Source organism: Esox lucius, chromosome 4, assembly GCF_011004845.1.
Source record: "Esox lucius isolate fEsoLuc1 chromosome 4, fEsoLuc1.pri, whole genome shotgun sequence".
NCBI lineage: Eukaryota > Metazoa > Chordata > Actinopteri > Esociformes > Esocidae > Esox > Esox lucius.
In genome coordinates this window covers 8,002,672-8,026,509 of record NC_047572.1, presented here as the reverse complement: position 1 = coordinate 8,026,509, position 23,838 = coordinate 8,002,672, and the positions used below count along the sequence as shown (strand labels likewise).

Here is a 23,838-nt window from a genome sequence, read left to right as displayed (position 1 = left end):
TTTTCTGAAATAAAACCCCTGTTGTTGAAGCACAGTTGGTCAGCCTGATGCTGACCCATGAGCATTTTATAGAAGTTGGAGATAAAGGAATACAATTACAACAAGTACAAAAGAGTAATATCTATGTTACCACAGTTAGCACAGTAATTAGGAAGTGGAAGTTGCATCACTCCACCCTGGGCACTGTCAAAAAATAAGATTGACCTGTGTGAAAAGGCACAGAGAACACACCAATCACTTTTAAGGAGCTACAGAGTTGAAAAATTACTGTTACTGATACCCAGTCTGAAACCACAAAGTAACAACAAGAATTGATGCACAATGGCTAGGAAAAACGTCCTGGTACTGTAGGGTCGAAACGTAGGAAGCAGAGTTTATGCTTGACTTTACTTTTTGACGGCCAATATGGGACTATATGATAATTACGGCCATATAGAACAGCTACTGGACATATGTTTTAAATAGCCATATAATAGCCTACATTTAAACAGCAATAAAACACAAACTCTATGATCCAACAAATGTTTTCTATTTAAATTAGTCAGCAGAATGAACTCTTCATAATCTTTGGGAACTGAGCATCTAGGCCTCACCTAGGGCTGTCGCAATTATTACATAATTGCCTGATCAAAATAATTTAAGCCAGAATGCAATTATTATTAATTTTATAGACAATGATCTTTTTGCACAATATTTTGATTCCAATGTTCCATGTTTCCTAAGGGATTTAGAAGCCAGTGTTAAAAATGTCTCAACAAAAGGTCTACCATGTGAATTATGTCTGTTTTGTCAGAGCATTTGACCGCTCTGCTGAAAGGTATAGGTGCAGATCCTTTACTGAAACTCGTTTGCTTCTAAATTTCAGTATGTTTAAATCTAGTTTAGAATTGTTTTGCAATGCACCATAATATAACTTAATTTTGCTAAATTATTATTTAATAGACATTAGACAAGCACGTTTCAGTCACTTATTTGTCGCCTCAACTCTGATCAACCATAAGAAAGAACACTCAAGGGTGTAAAACATTTTGACCATATTTCCTAATTAGATAATGCACAATAAAATGTATGGATATAAATACAGCTCCCGGGAAAAAATGAAGAGACCACTGCACCTTTTTCTTTCCTTTAAAAAAAAAATGTAATAGAACGTTTTGAGTAAGGAACAGAAGCGTTCAATTTGCAGTGGTATCTTAATTTTAACCCTTCTGTTCCTCACTGAAAAACTTCCTTTTTGGAAAAGAAAGAAAAAGGTGCATTGGTCTCGTAATTCTTCCGGAACTGTATGTTGTCCCACTGCATATTAAATGTTGAAAATGTTTTTATAAGTAAGGCTATTTCAAATAACTAGTCTTTTCTGTGGCCCTGCTGGCCTCAGTTGCACCATCGCTTTAAAAAATAAATAATTCAAACTGGCCTGGGGATGTCTGTTTCGCCTTTAACATTTTGGAGTCGTATGCTGGGACTGCTGCCGGAGCGTGCGGGTTTTGAATTTGGCACCACGCTTAGTCACACGACCAAACACTCAGTATTGTCTGTTTTCTTGGCCACAAATCAAATGGGTCACACAATATTAGGCTATTAAACTATTTATTTATTCATTTGGCATATATATTTTGGCCATAGATATCTTCATCTGCCGGACAACTACACCTAATACCGGCGAAAATCTGCCATTTGCCGGCAAACGTAAACCCTGGTAGGAAGAAACCCAGAAGAGCCAGTCCCTGAGATGTGTCCAGTCCTGTCCCATCTGTTCAGGTTCCAGATGATACGAGTACACCAAGTTCTAAGCCACATCAATGTTTGTGCCTGTTCATCTTACCAGCAGGTTGATAAATGCAGGCGGGTAGCACCTAGAGCAGGGGTGTCAAACCGGTTCCACGGAGGGCCATGTGTCTGCAGGTCTTTGGGTTTTCCTTTAAATTGGTTCCCAGGTCAGACCTGAACAACCAGGTGGGGGTAGAAATTAACCAATTAGTGAACTAATTAATCAATCAGGTACAAGGTGAGAGCGAAAACCTGCAGACACTCGGCCCTCCGTGGAACCGGTTTGACACCTGTGACCTAGAGCAGGGCTGGCCAACCCTGTTCCTGGAGAGCCACTGTCCTGTAGGTTTTCTCTCCAACTCTTATTCAGCACACCTGATTCTAATTAGTAGTTGGATGAAAAGCAGACTCAGGTTAGTCACAAATGAGGCTGAAGAGAACCTACAGGACAGTGGCTCTCCAGGAACAGGGTTGGCCAGCCCTGACCTAGAGTCTTTAGGCAGAATCCCGATCAGCTGCCTAACCAGGCTACACAAGTACAAGGACGACCAGGTGCACTGTGGGTAGTGACAGCAGAAATCATAAGGCAGTAATAACAGTGAGGGGATTTTTTTTTTTATCCCCTGCTCATTTTGTATGTTTGCCCACTGACAAAGAAATGATCAGTCTATCATTTTAATGGTAGGTTTCTTTGAACGGTGAGAGACAGAATAACAACCAAAAAATCCAGAAAAACGTGTGTCAAGAATGTTATAAATTGATTTGCATTTTAATGAATGAAATACGTTTTTCATCGCCTCTCAATCAGAAAGATTTTTGGCTCTCTTAAAGGGAGTGCCCCTAATCTCATCTTGTTACCTGTATAAAAGACACCTGGCCACAGAAGCAATCAATTAATCAGATTCTACCATGGTCAAGACTAAAGAGCTGTCCAAGGATGTCAGGGACAAGATTGTAGACCTACACAAGGCTGGAATGGGCTACAAGACCATCGCCAAGCAGCTTGGTGAGAAGGTGACAACAGTTGGTGCACTTATTCGCAAATTAAAGAAACACAAAAGAACTGTCAATCTCCCTCATATTCCAGCATGACAATGACCCAAAACACACGGCCAAGGCAACAAAGGAGTGGCTCAAGAAGAAGCACATTGAGGTCCTGGAGCGTCCTAGCCAGTCTCCAGACCTCAATCCCATAGAAAATCTGTGGAGGGAGCTGAAGGTTCGAGCTGCCAAACGTCAGCCTCGAAACCTTAATGACTTGGAGAAGATCTGGGACAAAATCCCTCCTGAGACGTGTGCAAACCTGGTGGCCAACTACAAGAAACGTCTGACCTCTGTGATTGCCAACAAGGGTTTTGCCACCAAGTACTAAGTCATGTTTTGCAGAGGGGTCGAATACGTTCTCTTATTAGCCCTGTGGTCCACTAGAGGGTGGATTTTCTATTAGAGTGTGCCGCTTGATAAGAACAGGAACGGCATCAAATGTGCTTAGGAAATCTCAACACAAATCTAAACATAAACCGTCCCAAGACCGGTATGTGTTGATATGATGAGGCAGGGCCTTAACCATATGTTGGATAGAATGAAATTAGGGAGATGAAATAGGGTAAAAATTTACAGCATGACATCTAATCAGTTTTCCGTCTAACTTTGTCATCTATTTTTGCATAATTATTTTGAACGATAAAATGTTTCCATTCCTCACCAACCTAGGGGAATTCAACAGTTCTCATAGTTTCAAAAATGTGAATAAATGATTGTACAAATAAATAACACTAAAAGGGCTTACTATTCGTCTTTATTAATTAAATAACAAATTTGTTAGAAACACACACACACACACACTCACTCACTGAAGGGGGGTATTGTTAAAGCTTCAGGCTTCCTAAATACTTTTTCTTCTTATTGTCAACCCCAGAGATCATTTTATAGTGAGTTCGGACAGCTATTTTGGATAGTTAAGTGTCATTGTTCAAATAAGAGAGAGCTAATATGTGTGGTTTAAAATGTAGATGTGTTATATAAAAGCATCTCAATGGCCAGTTAATTCATATCTATGGGATAAACTCTCCAAAATACTGATACATGGCTCTGGTCAGCATTCCAATCAAGTTGAGACCACTTCTCTGGAATGACTGAGGCTTTAACTATATGCAAATGAGTGCATTAATAAAAATAATTTAACATTAAACGTTGAAAGCATCAATGTTTCTGTAACTTAATCAGCTTTTTTCTAAATAATTATTTAGCATGATTTGAACTGATACCTTTTTTGAGTAAATCACAATTAACTAAAGAAAATGTCTGTTGTGCAGTGTGATTAATTGTGATTCATTATTAGGTTATTCCACCATTTTATAGCTATACTGTAGTTTGTAATGAAATGTAACTGAATAAATGGCTGACAACTGAACAGACCACTGAGTTTATCTGGGTGACAGATTGGTAGATCAAATCCTTGTGTCAGCAAGGTGAGTGTTACTTTGTCCTTAAGCAAGACAATTAACCCAAATGGCTCCTGTAAATCACTGAGGATAGCAATGTCTGCTAGATGACTTAAATGGAATCTGTCTAGAACCAAGCCAAATTCTGTGACTTCATACCAAACCAGGTATCGGGTATAAAAGTCAATGTGCTGGTATTGTAACAAAACTAGTTTGAGCTGTGTGCGCGCAAGCCTGCTTGTGTCTTTGTATAGTTGTGGAGGGACACGTCACTGAATCCCCTCTACTGAATGGCACATGTTCAGGCCTAACCAGACGGACCTGTTGTGAAAGGCCGTTTGTGAGGTGGCAAGTTAATTCCACCGAGACGCCTTGCATTGTTTGGAAACAACACAAGCCTCCTATTTGGTTCCACCCTGCACCCACGCCTCCAAAACCTAAGGATTACATCGCCTGTCCACCAGGTAGCCTAAAGTTCTGGGATAGCTCATTTAAATATTTTGGTAATGCTAAGGTGACTGACTGTGGACATCTTGTTTTCCCCTGGAGCTAGTTTGAAAGGGTCTGTTTTCCCTCTTTATTAGGGCTGCTGGAGTCAAAAAAACTGCAGCTAGCCTATAGCCTGATGGACTGTAATGATTAGCTTACTTATATTGGCTTTTACAGTCAATACGTAACTCCCAGAATCAAGGCCATGGTATAATGACTTCAAAATTAACTTTAGCACAGTTTAGAGTCTGAAAGCTGCTGTCAAGAGTTCCATGGAAGCTTGGGGTGGGCAGCTTTTGTCTGAACACTCATTCAAGTAAAGCACTTCCCAGGTAAAGTCTTTCAAATAATCCTTCTTGAAGTGTTTTAGCTACTTTAGTTAGCCATTTAATGTTTGCAATTCACTTCCTCTAAAAAGCCCCCTTAAGGGATTTTAAAAGTACATAGGTGGGGCTAAAAAATTGCAGCTTCGTCAGGTAAAGCAGAAATGTGTTGATTATACAGGAACCTCACACACACAGGGTCTTGCTTTCATAGTCGAAACAGGGAACCTAGAGATGCAAATTCTCCGGTGATGCTTATCTCTGGTTTCCCTATTAGAAGCACTGTTTATGGCTACAAAGCGGAAGATTAGTGCGTTATGCCTCTTGTTTAATTCCTACTAAATACCACACTGCTTGTTAATGTTAATACAGCTGAAATAATTTCTTTGCTAATTCTGGTTGGATGTTATGTTGTAGACATATTTGCAACTGCTTTGCAAGATATTAGACCCCCATGTTTCCTTTGGGTGTATCACAAAGGAGTATCACGTTAAGTTAGTCAGCTAGAGGTTAACCTAAAATGCTAGAGGTTGTTTCTGTAAATGAGAACATAGTCTCTCAGTTAGCTTACCTTGTAAAAAAGGGGTTAAAAGAATGTCAACCCCAATACATGTCATGTCATTGTCACAAATCAACAATTTTCTCAATGCTAAATATGTTACCAACTTTCAGTACCAGTCAACGTTTTTTTTTTTTTTACACAGCTACCTTTTCAAGGGAATTTCTTTAGTTGTCCTATTTTACACATTGTAGAATAATAGTGACAACATAAAAATTATGAAACAACACAGAATCACGTAGCAACCAAAAAACAGATTCTTCAAACTAGCCGTCTGTTGCCTTGATGCAAAGAGAAATGACAGTCTATCCTAAGACATGAAGGTCAATCAATCTGGAAAATATCAAGAACTTAGAAAGTTTAATCGCAAGAAAGTGCAGTCACAACGGTCAAGCGCTATGATGAAACTCCACAGGAAAGGAAGACCCAGAGTTACTTCTGCTCCTCAGCGTTACCCAGAGTTACCGCTGCAGTTCATAACAGTTGCCCGCTTCAGAAATCGGCAATTAATTGCACCTCAGATTGCAGCATAAATAAATAAATAACGGAATAAATGGACAACATAAACTGTTCAGAGGAGATTGCGTGAATCAGGCCTTTATGGTCAGATTGCTGCAAAGAAACCACTACTGAAAAATGTCAACAAAAAAAGACTTGCTTAGTCCAAGAAACACGAGAAATGAACATTAGACCTGTGGAAATATGGCCTTTGGTCTGATGAGTTCAAATTTGAGATTATTTGCTGTCTTTGTGAGATGCCTTGTGGGTGATCCCCGTATGTTTCCCACCTTAAAGCATGGAGGAGGAAGTATGACGGTGTGGGAGTGCTTTGCTGTTCATACTGTCAATGATTTATTTAGAATTCAAGGCACACTCAACCAGCATGGCTACCACACCATTCTTCAACGATACACCATCCCATCTGGTTTGTGCTTAGTGGGACTATTGTTTGTTTTTCAACAGGACAATGACCCAAAATACAACTAGAGGCTGTGTAAGGGCTATTTGACCAAGAAGGAGAGTGATGGTGCTGTATTGGATGACCTGGCCTCCACCCAACCTCAACCTAATTGAGATGGTTTGGGATGAGTTGCACCACTGAGTGAAGGAAATGCTCAGCATATGTGTGAAGTCTTTCAAGACACATGTAGCTGGTTGAGAGAATGCCAAGACTGTGCAAAGCTGGCATCAAGTCGAAAGTTGGCTGATTAGAATAATCTAAATTATAAATGTATTTTAATTTGTTGAAGCCTTTTTTGGTTACTACATGGATTCATTAGCATGATTTCATAGCTTTGATGTCCTCACTATTATTTTACAATGTGGAAAATAGTAAAAATAAAGAAATACCCTTGAAAGAGTAGCTGTCCAAACATTTGACTGGTACTGTATATGTTTGGGAAAAATTCAATATCTAATTTGTTACATCAGAGTTTTGTTTTTGTTACACTACTCATCTTCTTTCCTCTCAGTCTGCATTCCATTGACCTCTTTACAGCATATATTTTTCCATTTACAGTCAGTTTTTCTCTACAGGAAAAATTATACTGTATGAGAATATTGACGAAAGCTTGCTAGCTGGGTAACTATTTTATCCTGCTCTCTGACATACCCCCAAATATTTTACATTACTAGAAAACAGGATCAATGTGGTATCCAGCTAACTTTTAAAATTGACTCAAAATGCAAAAAGTACAAGACATACATTTTTACATATGTTGAAATGGGCATGGTCTGACTCACTCAAAAACCGAAAACCAACATCTAACAACGTTTATCTTTCTTAATGAACCAGAGAATCCATAGTCATTTCTGGTCATTTTCTTTTACTCATGCATCCTTCTTTGTTATATAATCCTTTGGCTTGGTGGTGAAAATGGAGCCTCATTATATCTAAACAACAGCAGACATCTTCTGTCTTGTCAGCAGACTGTTTCTGTCTGGTCTGGTACTGCTTCTGTGGTGTTAATGTACAAGAGAACTTCCACACACGCTCAAGCCACAGACATCAGTAAGCACAAAATGGGAATAAAAGACAGCGTGCTACTTACTGACAAACACACCTGGTATGTTTAGCTATAGACTGAGGAAAAACAGATTGCATGTTTATATATTGTATGAACGACGCTTCGGCCATTACAGTCAAAGCACTATTTTGTGTTTGTCCCATGTTGTTGCATAGCATTCACTAAGATAATGGTCTGTGAAATGCCTGATGGATCTCTTCATTTTGACGTTTACATAGACCAATAGCTTATAATGACTCTCTTTACATTACATCATGCAGGTTTGTGTGTGGCAATGGGCTGTTAGTATGCTGTTGATTTGAGGTAAAGTATGGGATTGACTGAAAGTAGGAATGAACATGCTCAGACACCTGGAATTCCTGAGGGTCAAGCTTAACAATGCAGACTTGCGCATTCAGAGAACATCGAGACCGCTAACCCATTGAAATGTACTTCTACGATGGACATTCCCAGTACTTTCTATTTCTATGTTCGAACCTTCTGGCAATCCAGATACTCTGAGAATGACCAAATAAGCTAAAATCCTACAATGTGCTGCAACATCTCAAGGGACTGAAAGTGTAAATGAATACAACACCAGAACATTGAAAGGCTTGGCCATTAAACTTTTTATGTCACCATTTTGGAATTAGTCCCAATGTTGTTACTTGTCTTTCAATGTGATTAGGTATTTGGCCACTTATGGTTTTCTAATGAAGAACATTTCAGGCAGGACAGATCATTCCAGCAATAACCTGTAGTCTGCTGCCATCTCCTGGTTGAAATGTTTCGGCCTCTGAGTGTTCTGTAAACAGGCTTGAAAACATTGCACCGCTTGATCAAATACTTTTTAGTTGGTTTATTTTTGTAGTCTGCTAATATTTTGAATAACTAGCCAGGAGACCTGCTTCCTCTGTGCCCTTTTGGACCCACAGTTTTTTGGCCTGTTATGGAAAAAGAAAGGTGACATCCACACAGCGTTGTGTTTGTGGTGCTGTTGAAGTCAGGAAAATAACAGCGTGCTGATGGAAAAGAAAAACGTTGTGTTTACTCCCCAAGGACCTCTGAGTCACAGCATGAGAGCGGACAAAAGCTAGTTGTCCGCAAACATAATCCGTCTGGGGAAACCAATGGCCATATTACATAGGTTTGACCATAAGAGCGAAGAAGGAACCCCCACCTGTAAGTCAACCCTGACCATTTGTATTCCTGGAATAAAGGACAAACATGAGTGGTCAGTGTTGACAGGGCGGCCAGATGTGTTTGGTTAGTAGCCGTACACTACCATTAGTCATTACCCTTTATGGTTTGTCCAGAACCCCAGTCATTTCCTGTGTTGAGAAATACCCCACTGAAAATTAGGGGCATGTCTTTAAATGCCCGCAATAAACCACAGGGACATGATAAGGGAATCAGTTGATGGTACTCATGATTAAACCTAAGTCGGCCTTTTGGGTGTGCATCTCCAAGAATGTCATTCTAACATCAGAGTTGTAGAAACGTGCCAAATCAAGCAGCTGGTTTAAGTCTAAAGAAAGTCCCAGAGGGACACCAAAACACTGTTGAAATGAACTCTGCAGTGTATATATAGGACACTGATTCTTGGAACAAATGGTTTGTAAACGGACTAACGTCATTACCGGAACATTCTTGCATCCATGTTGAGCAAATGACGATGCATGTGGATATGTGCCATTACCAAATTGTAAGAAACTGCTAACAGAGTGTCTGGTTGATTGGAGGCTGGTCAATTGAGTTCTGCTAATACTAATGCCTAAAATCCCATGCACGGATTGGTATCAAGCTCATGGAAACAATAGTTGCTACCCACATTATTACATTCTGGTAATATAGTCTTTGATCAAGACTGGCTTATCGGAGATAGGACATTTCCATTAGCTTTCTAACGAATTTACATCTCCTCTGTCATTTCAAACACTTACTGGTTTCTGGGTCAGGAGAGAACGGGGAGAGAGAACCTGGGATTAAGCTTTACAGAATGATTAAACACCTCTGTGTAAAAACCTGGTATATATGTAAATAACACATTGTGTTCCCTTGCATGCTTTGAACAAAACCAATGTTTTAGATTTACCAAAGTAACAGTTAAAACAAATACATTTTACACTATACATTTTTGTAATTTAGGAGTTTCTCTTATTCTGAATGACTTAGACCAATAAGGGTTAACTGTTTAACTCAAAGACAAAATAACAGATTTCTCTCTAATAACAGAAGTATCTCGTCTAATGCTCGTAACCACTAGGCTACCTGCCACCTTACATAGCAGTACTACTCCATCAAAACGTTGTGTTGTACATTGTTCTGTGGTCTCATGTTGGTTTCTCTCTTCGTGTCTTCTGTTGGTATCTCTTTGTGCCCAGCTGGACGATCCGTCCGTGTTCCCAGCTGTCATCGTCGAGCAAGTGCCGGCCGCTGACCTCATGCAGGTGTACTCGGGCATGGAGGACGACGAGGTGACAAACGGCATCATGGTGGACACCACGCTCCACGTGGTTGAGGAGCCAATTATGAGCAGAGACGTTGGCCTCTCAGGTGAGGGGGGAGGGACAAGCGCATGATGAGGTCTGAAGGAGTATTATATTATTACACACCGTCAGCTAACTTTATTTACAAATCTTCTGGGAATTTTTTTGAAAAGCATTCTCAATACTTGTGTTGTTACCTATTGTGGGCCAAGTATAGCTGAAGTTTGTAAATGCTGTTAAGATGGAACCATGGAATATAGTTTATCTTGGCCCACAGACTACTCTCAGGTTGAGGAACCATCTAATATGTTGAAAAGACGTATTCATTTAAAGATGCACTTAATGACTTTGGTATACTTCATATGATACTGTATGTTATGAATTCAACATATCCCACAAATTTCTTGTACTTAAGAAACAGTAGTACCTCTTTAAAGGGATAGGGCTCACTTTGAAAACAGTACCTAGATCAGGGGTTTCTGATGATACTGGGTTTGCAGGCTTTCCACCCATTCAGTATCACATCTGATTTAAAGTAATTCTAGACCACACCCAGATCATGAAAAGATGAATATTTCAAGTAATATAGTGAAGTCCTGGATTAAAACGCGCTAGCTTTCCAGGATCAGAGTTTGCCGCAAAGTCAGCATTTGTTCAATGCCGGTGTTTGTGCTCTGTACTGAAAACACCCTCTTTGTGGGATTACAGTCGGGTTTGTCTTCTGTTCTGATCCCCACCTCTGTTTCTGCCTGGCCATCAGAAACGACAGTGTCAGGTGCAGAGGATAGTATGGAGACCAATGAGGCCGCAGCAGCCCTCCTTAACATGGAGTCCCCCAACAACATCCTGGATGAGAAACGCATGAGTACGTATTTTGTTTCATGTTTCCTGTCTCTCATTTTTGCATTGATAGGCAGGTAGCTGCAGGAAAATTATAAAATTCTTGATGTTGTGGTAAAAGTCTTGGGTTGGTTGTCTGAGCCCAACTGCAATCTTGAAACCACATTTGATTTAAAAATAATGCTGGAATGTTCAGTTTCATAAAGACTGTTGGCAGTTTGGTTTCGTCATGTTGTCAGTGGTGTCGTTCACTAGATTTTCAGTGTTGTTTTCTCTGACTGTTTATAAGGTTGATGATATAATGTCATTGGGAGTTAAAGAATATACAACTTTGTTGCTGTTGTTGTAGTTCACACCTACGGGACCATGCTTGAGTCGGACTACACCTACATTCCCCTGCGGCCGGAGCCCAACGGCTGCATGGATGTATCGCTGGACGAGGAAACCTCCTCCATGGACGAGATCCCTCAGAAGAGTGTGTCCAAACCACAGAGGAAAACAAAAGGTAACTTCTGGACTGGACTGTAGGGGGCGTTCAAACATAATTTAGTCTTAAAGCTATCCTTTGAGGGAGAGGCTTTGTCAAATATTTGCTTATAGCCTTATTAGCACGTTTTGTCATATGACAGATGTTTTAATTTAGCTATTGCCAGTGATGTGATGAATGGGTGTCGCAACTTGACTTTAACACTTGTCCTTGTACCCGTCTTAGTGCGCAAGCCGCGGGCCGTGCGTCCTTGCTCACCCATCACTACTCCCAGCCTGCCACTCAAGAAAAAAAGCAAGGAGGGCAAAGGTGAGCATTCTTTTCAAATCAGCTCGCCTCTCGGAAAAACATCCAATTGAAATCAAGGTCTCTCCTGTTCTCTTCTCAACCAGACCACCTTTTGAAGAAACAGCCAATCAAAATCAAGGCCCTGTACGAACCAGTTGGCCTGTTGAAAAGAAAAAGAGCCAATCGAAAGCAAGGTCTCTCCTGGCCCTGTCTCAACCGGCTCACCTATATATATAAAAAATTAAACAGCCAATCAAAATCAAGGTCTGTTCTTGGCCCCTTCTGTGGGCTAGCGTGCATGTCTCTGCTTATAGAGTGGCGCAATCAGCAGCCAACAGCCCCTGTAGTCCATTTGGGTTGGACCTGAGATCCCTAATTGATGAGGTGCTCTCAAAGTGCTGTGTTTCACATGGAACTGAAAGTGATTGCAGGCTGGAGGGCACATTGATGCACGACTGGCAGAGCCCCTTTCCACCTTCCCCAGTGCGTGTTCCCTCGCACCGCACAAAGAGTGGATGGGGAGGGAGTGGAGGGGGGGTTGGTTCAGCCGCACACACATACATCACCCTGTCATGCTGGCTGGGACTCAAGTGGCTGCTGGAGGGGTTGCTGTTTTTAACCACTTCTAGCCCTAACTGTTTCACAAACAAGGAATCTACTGCCAGTGCCCCTTCCAATTAATTCCTTTTTCAATGTTAGTTACACACATGCAACCACATATAGGCAGACACAATGAAATTGACAAGTGCATTATTTTCAGTTGCTGGTTTGGAATGTTGTGATCGAAGTATTTCTAGTGAAGTAAAACCTCAGCAGTGCTGAATGTATCGTAGACGGGTGCAGCAGAGTTCCCGAACTTGCGTGTAATGTGTTGGGCTTTTGTTAAAACATGGAATTCCCCCATCCCACCCCTGTGTAGGGAACACCATCTACCTGTGGGAGTTCCTCCTGGCCCTGCTGCAGGACAAAAACACCTGTCCCAAATACATCAAGTGGACCCAGAGGGAGAAGGGCATCTTCAAGCTGGTCGACTCCAAGGCAGTGTCGAAGCTGTGGGGCAAACACAAGAACAAACCAGACATGAACTACGAGACCATGGGCAGGGCTTTACGGTGAGAGGAGCATTGCCACCCCAACATGGCCATTATACCGTACACTTTGCTGTTTGCTACCAAAATAGTGGCATCCCCGAGTTCATGAATAACTCAACGTTTCCCTTGTTTTGTGGGCTGAAGGTCAATCACATCGGTAGACAACTTCTTTGATTAAACAGAGGTTAAGACAAACATTACAATTATTATTTATTTAACCTATAATTTGCTGTAGGCAATGGTAACGTTAGCCTGTGCATTGTGAATTATGGAATTACAGCATTGATGGCTTTAAATGAAATGCACTGAGAATCCTTTTGAATCCAGCCAGCGATGTACTGGGTGTCAGGCCAATGAATCCTGAGGACGTTAACCAAACAAAATAGACCACACAAAAATTATCATAGGGCCCAGACATCCTTTTTACCATGAGTTTAAGTGAAGTCTCTCAGGTTAACTTTACCAGCAACCAGGGCTTGAAAGAAATTGCAGTGAAGCAATAATTTATTCCAGTGGCACCTTATTCAAGGTGAACCTTATTCAAGCCGCGTTTACGATCATTCAAAATGCTGGCTTGCGGGGTTGAGTGAGAATGTTCCATTCAGAACCCACAAAGAAAAGAGCTGACACTTTCCTCAGGTCTTGTTTTTGTTTGTCACCCGGTGCCACGAAATGTCCTCCCAACCACAACGTTCCCTTCTCTTCTCTCTAAGGTATTACTACCAACGCGGTATCCTGGCCAAGGTGGAAGGCCAGCGGCTGGTCTACCAGTTTAAAGAGATGCCTCCAGACCTGGTGGTGATCGACGACGAAGACCCGTGCCCCGAACTGAGCCCGAATTACGGGGGCCAGCGCCCCAACCCCCAAAGCCGGGCAGTGGGGGGTCGTGGAGGCCCCAGAGGGGGTCACGGTAAAAGCCACGGACAACATCCTATATCGGTAAAGCAAGTGAAGAGGGAGCCCATTGATATGGATGTAGGTGTGTACCACGAGGTGAACGGTAAACAGACGGAACAGATGATCCAGACGGTCCACGTTCTGCAGCCCAACCAGGGGGCAGCCGTGCCGGCCTCCACGCACACTCTGAGGTGAGGGACGAATGACCACGACGACAAACGCACGCATGGTTTGTCCTCGCATGTCCGTAAACACAAAGCCATTTCTCCGTTCCAGAAACGTATTTGTGTGTGGTATTCTACAGATGTTCTCTGATACTCTGAAGGCCTAACGACATAACCAACAGTGTGTTGCAGCATGTATTGTAATTACGGTCAGTTAGAGTCGCCGTTGCCGCTCGGAAAGCTTGTGTCATATCACCTTGCGACCACATTATTGCGAATGTTCATGTTCATATGCGTGTTGGAAGCAGTGGATTCTAAAATGATTTCAAAAGAGAATGGAACTTATGTACCTTAAGAGAAGCTATTGTATTTATACGAGATCGTACCAGAGTAAACAGATCTAATTCTGTGTCCCCAGTGTAGTCTGAACGTGATTGTAGAGCACTGAGTCAACTGCGGACATAACAATGGGTTTTAGAAAAGCGTTGAATGGATCAATTGACCGCCCCGATCGCCTCTCTCTCCCCAGGGCTATCAACATACCTACCTCTGTCAACATGGTCCTGACGTCGTCGGGCCAGCTGCAGCCCCTGATGTCCAACGGCGACACCTCCAGCCACTCCTCCCCGCCCAGGGTCATCCTCCACACTGTCCCCTCCACCACTGCGGGGGGCAAGGACGTGCTCACCATCCAGACGGCCTCGCTGGCCACCGGGACGGGCGGCCTCCAGGACCACCAAAACCAGCACCACCATTCCCAGTACCTCGTCAGCAGCCTGTGCTCCACCGCCCCCACCACGGGGGTCATCAGCTCCACCGCGGCCTCTCCCAACGGCCTCACCCGCCTGGTCACCCTCAACGCGGCCACCGGTCAGCCCGTGGTGGCCCAGCAACCGGGCACGGTCATCGCTACGGTCCTCAAGTCATCCAGTGGGGGGGAGTTCTTCCATGGTCTGCACGGCATCAAGGAGGAAATGCTGGACCCCTACTACTTGCAGGCGCTGGTGAACGGGGACCCGTCGTTTGGGAAGGAGGAGATGGAGGCTGGGGAAGCGGAGCTCACCTACAGGACTGTGATCATCGGGACCAACCAAAGCCTTGGCCAGAGCCAGGGGGAGAGTGGCAGCGAGTCCCCGGTGAATGGACACTTTGCCCAGGGAAGCAGCCCCAGCGAGGGCCTGACCCCTGTGGAGGAGCTGGAGGTGCGCGGGGAGATGGCCCTGCAGCCGGAACACATGGTCAAAGGGCTCCAGGAGTTGCCGGAGATCACCGCACACCTGTCGGCCTCATTCATTAAGTCGGAGCCCGCAGAGGCCTAGTAGACCTGTAGCTCCAAAGCTGGATTATGGACTCAACATAAAAAAGACTTCTCAACGAACTATCTGTTGACTTATCCCAAGGAAAATTGGATTTTGGAAAGTGATGGATTTTGAAACGTGGACCGGAAAACATGTTGGCCCCTGCAGGACGGAATGTTGGCCCCTGCAGGAGTTTTATGGGGTTCACCCACAGTTGTTTTCATCACCTGGCTAAATTTGAATGTCAAGGGATTGCATAATACATTGTTGAAGGCTTCAGTGATAAGAATGCAAGCCTGTCCAACGATCTACCTACCTACCTTTCTACTGTCTGCAATCCAGCCCCTTCCCAAACTTGACCCCACCAGGAGAACAGCCATTGGATAATCGGGGATCCTCCCACACCACACGTGCCAGTTATACTAGTACATTCTTTACCAAATTGTAGTGTATATCTTATCAGACTTGTGTCAATACTAGTGGAGACAAAAGCAGACAACCAAAAAATTGTGGGAGAATTCAGTGAAATCAGATTTGACTAATGGAAAATGTGTAAATGCTACACAATATTCACCCAACTTACATTCTTAGGACAAATGATGGAAATGTAGCTTGCAGACATTAACTGCAGAGTGCCTTATATGGAAAGGTGGAACAGTTGGAAAAGTATTTGTGAGGGAAAAAAAATAATGGTTCAGTTTGTTTTGACTCCAAGGAATGTGACTTCCAGATTTTCCTTCACATCCCTCCGTTATTCTCACAATGTCGATAAGGTTTGCTTTTCCCTTCATTATTCCTGGCCTTATAGCGATGTGTTACTATGGAAATGGCATTTCTGTCTCCTTGGACAGTCCAATCACAAACCTGTTTGTATATAGCTGTAGACTTGATGCAGAGAGAGAGAGAGAGAAAGAGAGAGAGAGTAGAGGATAAAGGAAAGATATTTTACTAGAATCCTTCCCAATAAGGCTTTGAAACCTGTTTATATGAAATGGAATATATATACAACTGAGATTCAATTTAAGGCCACAAATGTATTTATTTTGTGAATTTCTAAATTCTGTATAAAAAGGCACAATTTTATTATTATTTGCAAAACGAGGGAAATATACAAAGTATATTAAATGAAATAACAGGAAGCTCACGTCGGTTAATTTTTTACTTCTGAAAAGCTGACATTTCTTTCCATTTTCAACCATTACATCAAATCATTGTAGCGTTGATGATATTCTTCTCTGTTGTGGACGCAAAGTTGTTTGCCCAGACGCAAATTATCATTGTTTTGTTGACATTCTTGTCATTTTTAATCATTGCATTGTACAACTTTGGTTCTTCCCTTTTACAGTGGACATACCTTTAGCATTCATTAATTAACAGTCAAGCAGTAGCAAGGAGTTGGTTAGATTCACCCAATCCTGTACAGCTAATTTGGTCTCGTTCAATTCTGACTTGTTTTAGTATAGCCATTTTGTGGCACAAATTGTGATTCGATGCTGCTGTTTTCCCCAGGACTATTTTCTTTTAACTGTGGTGCTCCACTCCTTGCTTTTGGTCAGACCGGTTTCTGTGCTATTTTTATTAGATGGCCCACTTTAAGAACATGAGGCCTCAGGATCTCTGAATATCCTCAGTAGCCTGCAGATTGAAGATTACGTTCATCCTTTTGTAAGTAAACCTGTACTGATCCCGAGCACTAACACGAATACACCAACCCACCACTCCACAGGTAAAGCTTTAATGCTACGTTTGATATAACTTTTAGAACTTATTAGAACAGAGCGTCTTTCTTATGTCATCCAAACGGCTCTCTGTGTATGCACTGATAATCTGAATGTTGTACAGTACAAAGTAATGAGATGCAAAGTTACGACAATCCATGCTCTTTAGGGTTTAGGGTTAGGAGGTCAATATCAAAACATTCTTTGGTGTTGGTGGATGAATGACTGCATTGACTGACCTCTGTGGTTGGGGGTTACTGGATTCTCTTGCTTCTAGACACATCTACAGGTCTGGCCAACATTTTCATTTTGAAGCACTGTTATTTGTGAGATGTTGGAGTATGTCCGCTCTGTCTCTTAGACTTGATTGTTATCATCTGTGTTGGGTTTTCCGTGGCTTCCTCCTATGCTGAAACTAGATTAGATTTTTTAAGAAAGAAAATGTAATAATAAAAACAAATTTTGCTTCAATTTTGCTTCAGTGTATAAATTCAATAAGTGGCCTACCATCCAAAAGTGAATTCATTTACTTTTAACATAAGGACAGCATTCAATTTGTTTGAAGCAGAATGTCACATTTTAATCATTTAGCAGGCACCCTTATCCATAGGGATAACTAGGTGGAACAACCACACAAAGCAGTGACAGTCATTAAATTTCCCTCAATTAAGTACTAAAAATATAAGCAGTCTGTGCAATACAATACTGTGCAAAAGTCTTAGGCACCTGAATGTAAACGTTGTGCAGTATTGTAAGTTAAAGGGAAGACCATTGAATGGGCATTGGAAGATGCCATTCTGTAGGACTAGGAAGGCCAAGAGACCAGCAGTGGTAGTACAAAAAACATTTGGGATAGGGTTCGAACATAGCTTGGGCAGGGAGAGCTAGATATGTGTGTATGATAACTTGGCATCCAACCTAATGCAGGTTCTGTCTGGTTTAACCTGCCTAACAATACAATATAATTCAATTAAAATGGTGCTGACGGACGGTTATGAAAACTGGGACTGACTGATGGTTCCAATATAACCGTGGCCAGGATTCATTCAAACCCAAAATAGAAATGTTGACGTGAAAAGTCGAAGCGAAACAGTAGGTCCAGTTAAGGAGTAAATTTGATCATGGAAAAATGCTGGACTGCAGATTTGGATGAGTGTATTTACACACTTTCCTCTGATGAGGGACAGGCTGTTTCCCGCCATATGTCTTTCCCCTCTTTCGAGTCTGTTACTGCTACAACAACAGAAAACTATTGCCCTGCTAGGGCTACTGAAGCACATTTCTATATGATGGCAACAACTACAATGTCTGCATGAAAAGAAACAATGACAATTGATAACTGACCGATAATATGCCAACCTGCGGCTATGAATCGTGCTTAGCGGACGCACAAACACAAAGAATGTTCTATACAACAAGTCAGTTCTATTCAGTAGCGGAGGAAGATGTGTTGTTGGTTTCTAAAGTGCTACATATGCTCGTGTATTGTGCCCATTGTGGTATTGAAGTAGCTTAACTCTTTGAAGTTAGTGCTGGGCTGTGTAGTATGGGGACCATCTATAGTAAGGCATTCAAATGAGAAGGTATGGAAAAAGGAAACTGTAATGAAGCCTTTAGCAGGCAGCAGAGACTGGACTGCACGTCAGAGTCATCCTCCAGTTGCCGTGGGTAGAGTATAAAGGGGAGGGTGTGTTAGCAGTGAGTGAGTGAGGGTGGTCTGAGAGCTGTATGGCAGATGGATTTGGCTTCAACCCCCACCCCCAACATGACAGCACACATGCATAACACCCTGGCACTCTTCACCACATGTTTCATAAGGTTAACACACAACGATAACGCAGTAAAAACAACGACCGCCATCCTGCTTCCACTCAATGACAGTGACAACGTAAGCAATTACCTAGTGACCGCATTGATGTGATACTCCCCTTTTATGTGTCTCATGCTGTACCATATCATAGCAACTGCATCACTACCTTTTCACTCCACCTGAACAGACCTGTGGTGTCTAGACTTCAAAGCCAGCAAGATGCTAGTGGGATTATAAAACTAATGAAAGACGAGCCTGTCGGTGTGTGTGTGTGTGTGTGTGTGTGTGTGGTGATTCAGAAAGTGCCCCTGAGAGTCAGCCTAGCCGGGTGCTAGGACGGAACAGGGCTATTTCCTGCGTCGCCTGCAGCCGGTGACACAGTGCGAGACGAGCAAGCTAGCGCTAGCGAGTGTTTACTGCCGTGCCGTGCCGCATGTTTCTCCCGTGGAGAGGGGAACTGTTGAAGGATGATGGTTGACATGTTAGGGCCTCCAGCCTGTGTCGGGACAGGAACCATGGCGGAGACATTTTTCGAACACCAGGCTGTCAGTGCATCACGGATGATACACACTGACCCCACAAAACAGCCCAAGCATAGTTGCATGTCATCTCAGTCATGGCCTAGAGAAGGACTTGCCTGCCATTGCAGTCATTTTGGTGATTTAGAAATCAGAGGTTTTGTACAAAACAAAGTCTAGAGCAATTGGATATTCTCCAACCAATCAGTGTAAAATCCAATGACGTATTGACGAAATGTTGAAGTGTGTTCTGGCTCTGGCCCAACCCATTACTTCCTGGGACCAATCAGATGGAACCCATCCGTTTCTGTGACTATTTTAAATGTTCTTTTGTTAAAAGGGAAAATCTGCCGCTAGACACTTCTGGGTGGGATTTTCAGTCTCTGTAGATAATTACAAGTGATTGGAGGTATTTCAGATATAATTATGCACCACAGCATTATTTTTTACATTTTGAGCTGGGACCCGCTGTCTGATCTACAAATGAATGGAGTCATGTTGTGTAGCAATTAGCGATTCCTCATGAATGGAAGATATGGTTGTGCTTGTTGCTCTGGCTTTGGAAAGATTACAGCCTGATTTGAACCCTACTTTTTAGTCAAATTGTGTTTCCACTCTTGAAGGCGGGTTTATCAGATTCTAGTTTTTATAGATTCCGAGGAGCTTGTTGCCAGTTTACCAGTTAGTCTTTAAAATTGTGAAACAATGACTGCTTATGATTGACAATCGAAATGAAATCTGAATGCCTTTATGGATATCTTAGTTTTCTTACAACCAGGAAAAGCAAAGTTTCTACCAGTGAAATGCAGAATCACTTTCAAGAAGAAATGGAAAATGTTGATGGCACATCCATACCATATTCATTTATAAATTTGATTTGTTGTGTCTGCCTTTTTGTTGTGACCAAGTGCCCTAGCAAAGCAAAACTTTGTGTTATAGGATTTAACAGTAGTCACTTAAAGATGGATAGGCACACCATGATTACTCATTTAACTGCTCTAGAAAGAAGTGAGGTTGATAAGACTGAATTTCCTTAATGTTAAAAGGGTCTTGTTTTAAGTTACATTTTCATGTCACTTATATCAGAAAACTATCCTTCCCTAGCTTGTTAGCTGTAGCTAACCACGTTACTGGCACAACAAACTCGACATCATCGGACAACATTTTTTTTTACCTTGTTTGATTTAGCCTAACGCCGTAGATATGCTGCCATTGATTTAGTGACTTTTCCTTCAATTCAGCACAAAGCTCAGAGACAACTGTCTATTGAAAAGCATTGCAAACATTAGAATGTGAAAATATGTTTGACCATACTATAAATTTGACATTTCTTGCATAACCTCTGCTGTTTCTTTCACAAAACTCTTTGGACAAAAAAGTTCACTCCCTTACCTCATGTAAAACATCTTCAAGAAGGAAACGCAGAGATACTAAGAAAGATCACATTGACATTATTTCCAGACAAGATAGTTGAAGTCTTGAAGTACATTTGATTCGTAACAGCAGTAGTCTAACTTTCACTGCTTAACAGCAAAACTGCATCAGTATGCAAGTCCCAAATGCATTTTGATATTATAGACCTAGTTAATAACAGGGTCAATGTGGGCAGAGTCAAATGTATTTAACCTGAACCATTCACGTCTCTTTCAAGGTCACCCAAGCTGAGGTTCACGTGGTATCAACGTCAATGAAAGTTGTCAACGTGTGTGCTTGTATTCAGTGTGTGACTGTCAAACCTCAGTGGCCATTTCTTGGGGGTGTGGTCAAATGTGGGTGAAGTCAAATATTTAACTCCACACACACTGAGCCCAGCCCTGAACTAAACACTGCAGTCAGGGTTACTTCGTTGCAACGGTGTTGAGTGTGAGATAAGAAAAGTCATTAATACTTCTGCCTAGTACCTTAGGTAAATTGTGGCATATATAACCTAAGATTGGTAGAATAGCTAGCATAGCTAGCCTGTTGCTATTTTAAGTTACTATACATTGGCATGAATAAACACTATAGATCATTCACAAAACAAGACGGGAGCCAAGCTAGAATAAAATGTGTGATGATTGCATTCCTGTTGGCAATCCTTCCCTATCCCACTGGTTTTGGCGTGCAAAAAAATTCAACGTTGCTGTGAGGCCTTATTATTTTACATTGTCAAACTGACAAGCTAAAGCGTAGGATATCATACAATGGGGCATATGGTAATAAAAAACATAAAGCAACAGTAGAGATCAGTGTTTCAAAATGGCATTCCTCTCATAAAACCACAAGATGGCACTAGGAGTACATCCGTAACACTACGCGCCTGACAAGCTAAATATGGATCCGCCCTTTCATAGTGTCTGAATATTAGTTTACGCTCAGCCCCCCCACAAGAATAACTCAACAGAACTAATTGAATGAACAAGTAACTCTTGAAACCAAAAATAAACAGCTATGAGGTGAATTATACTAGCGTCTTGATGGAGTAACAAAAGGAGTAAATGCACAGTTGTAGGCTACTGGTAGGCTACCTGTACAAGACTCATATTTGGGTTAGCCAGGCAAAGTAAAGCCAGACAGGTTTAACCTGATGGAATGAATTGGTTTGCTGGAAACTGCAGTTGGCAATGGACCCTGCAGCATTGTTCCGCTATTGTCCCCGCTGCATCAGAACAACGCTATACCAGCATACAGGGATTGTTTTCCCTAGATGCTGAATAATTTGCATGAGGGTTTGCCATAAACCTCTGCCTCTGATGTTTACTATCTGATATTTTTAGTCATAGATACAGCGTTTCATGTGTAACTTGTAGACATTTGGAGTGGGTAGGCAATATTAAGTACTGATTATCACAACACAGATTAAAAATGTCATATGATTTCCAGCAGCCAAACAACACTGCCCACAGTCGCCTTGCTATTTCAATGTCTTCCATCATTACCCACTAATAATAACAATATATTGCTTTAATATGAAGATGGAGAATAACAGATATTTTATTTGTGGCATTGGTGCACTCATCATTAGTAGGGGAAACTGTACCAAATCATTGTCAAATTAGAAACCACTTTCATCTGGCTTGACTTACCTTGAGAATCCTTCAGTTATGAAGTGAGAACAACAGTCCAACCAATTATGATGTGGATATTACAGATTGACATTCATGGCTTTTACTCACCAGCCAAGACTCCCAAGCGGGCATAACGCGTTCCCGGGTAACACTGTCCCAGCAATCTCTGTACCCAACCGTCAGGGTGAGAGGGCCCTTTTAATCTGACACTCAAGGCTTTCATGAGGAATTCACTCTAACACAGTTGCCAAGTCCAGAATCTCCTGGGAAACCTTGATGGATTGACAATGCATGATACTGCTTGTTATCAAACATAACGGGGTACTAATATCAACAGAATGTCCTAGCGCTCATATAACCTTACTATTTTTACACACAACCAGTCAATGGGGCTATCCTCTCTCTCACTGTCTTTGACAGTCTCTCTCTCCGGCTCTTCCCCTGACTCCCTACCCTCCCTTTCTCAATCCATTGTTTGGCACGTCTGCTGCTAGAGTATACACTGATTGTGTCAGCTTCAGTAAACACGGCAGCATTTGACATGATAAGGGAAAAATCCAGGGAGAAACAAAATACATATCAACACAGATTTCATGTACTTTTCAGAACTGCCTTGATGCATGGCAGAGCTACTTGTCATCAGAAGTATGTTTACAATTATTGCATTTGTTAACTCCTGCCCTCATTTTTAACCCAACGTGTTGTTCTTGTCCACTTAAATGGATAAAAACATTAAGGTCTGCAACCTGAAATTAATGTCCTTTACTTCCCATTATTAATCAAAGTGAGTTTTGCCCTTTTTCTATTAAATACTTTTTCAAGCATTTTGACTGGTTCTTAACCTGTTTCCTGAATGTAATCAAGAACAAAACAACTAGCGGTTGGTATGTTACATTGTTTGGTTTATGGTCTTATCCGTGCATATTAGCCGAAAAGCTTGATTCAGTGTCTTTCACTGAAATGTTAGACTGCACAATAAAAATGTGAAGGTAATTTCTGATTTAGTTGACATGCTGTCCTGCAACGTTCATCGTAAGGCTCTTCTCCCCTAGCGTGGGAACATTGCTTTTAAATGTCAATCACGCTGTACCACTGAACATCCATCGTACGGAATGAATAGATCCATCCACTCCACTATGTGTACCTGACCAGGGTCATTTTCAGTACGGCACTCTGCTTCTAAGTTAATTTTTTCTTATTAGAGTCCAATGTGTCCGTCCGTCCCTGTACATTTTCTTCGGTTTGGTGGCTAATTTTTGGCAAGAGATCTTTTTATGGCTGAGGCTAAGGGAGTTTTGTTCCATTTACCTGAGGTTGATTAGTGTTTGACTGTATAAATGTAGAGGTTAAGAAATATAAATAAGGCGACATTTTGAAATCAACATGACTGAGATGGAGGGTGGAAAGACAATGAATTCAAACAAACATGAATCAATGTGGAAAATGGTTCTATGTTTTCTATGAATATAAAACCTGTATTGCTGATAATATGCAATAGCCAGAGGCCTTGAAAGCCAATGGTCAGCCATCTTGGCACTCCAACAAGGTGCAGTCCTACATAGGAATATGTGGGCATAAGGACAGAACTACAAGTTTTTTG

The 23,838-nt window shown here is 41.8% G+C and overlaps 1 protein-coding gene across 7 annotated transcripts in view; it reads left to right on the top strand.

Moving 5' to 3' along the window:
• Positions 1–17,334, top strand: part of elf1 (E74-like ETS transcription factor 1) — a 47,084-nt gene extending 29,750 nt beyond the window's left edge. For 5 of the 7 annotated variants that reach the window (XM_010896051.4, XM_010896078.4, XM_010896068.3 and 2 more), the window contains exons 3-9: positions 9,955–10,147; positions 10,841–10,945; positions 11,270–11,425; positions 11,633–11,716; positions 12,615–12,807; positions 13,500–13,874; positions 14,377–17,334. In XM_010896051.4, the coding sequence (XP_010894353.2) occupies positions 9,955–10,147; positions 10,841–10,945; positions 11,270–11,425; positions 11,633–11,716; positions 12,615–12,807; positions 13,500–13,874; positions 14,377–15,166 (1,896 nt within the window). In that variant the 3' untranslated portion in view covers positions 15,167–17,334. The remainder of the gene's footprint in view (positions 1–9,954; positions 10,148–10,840; positions 10,946–11,269; positions 11,426–11,632; positions 11,717–12,614; positions 12,808–13,499; positions 13,875–14,376) is intronic. The other 2 variants (XM_010896087.3, XM_010896095.4) reach the window with 2 other exon arrangements.
• The last annotated feature ends 6,504 nt before the right edge of the window (positions 17,335–23,838 follow it).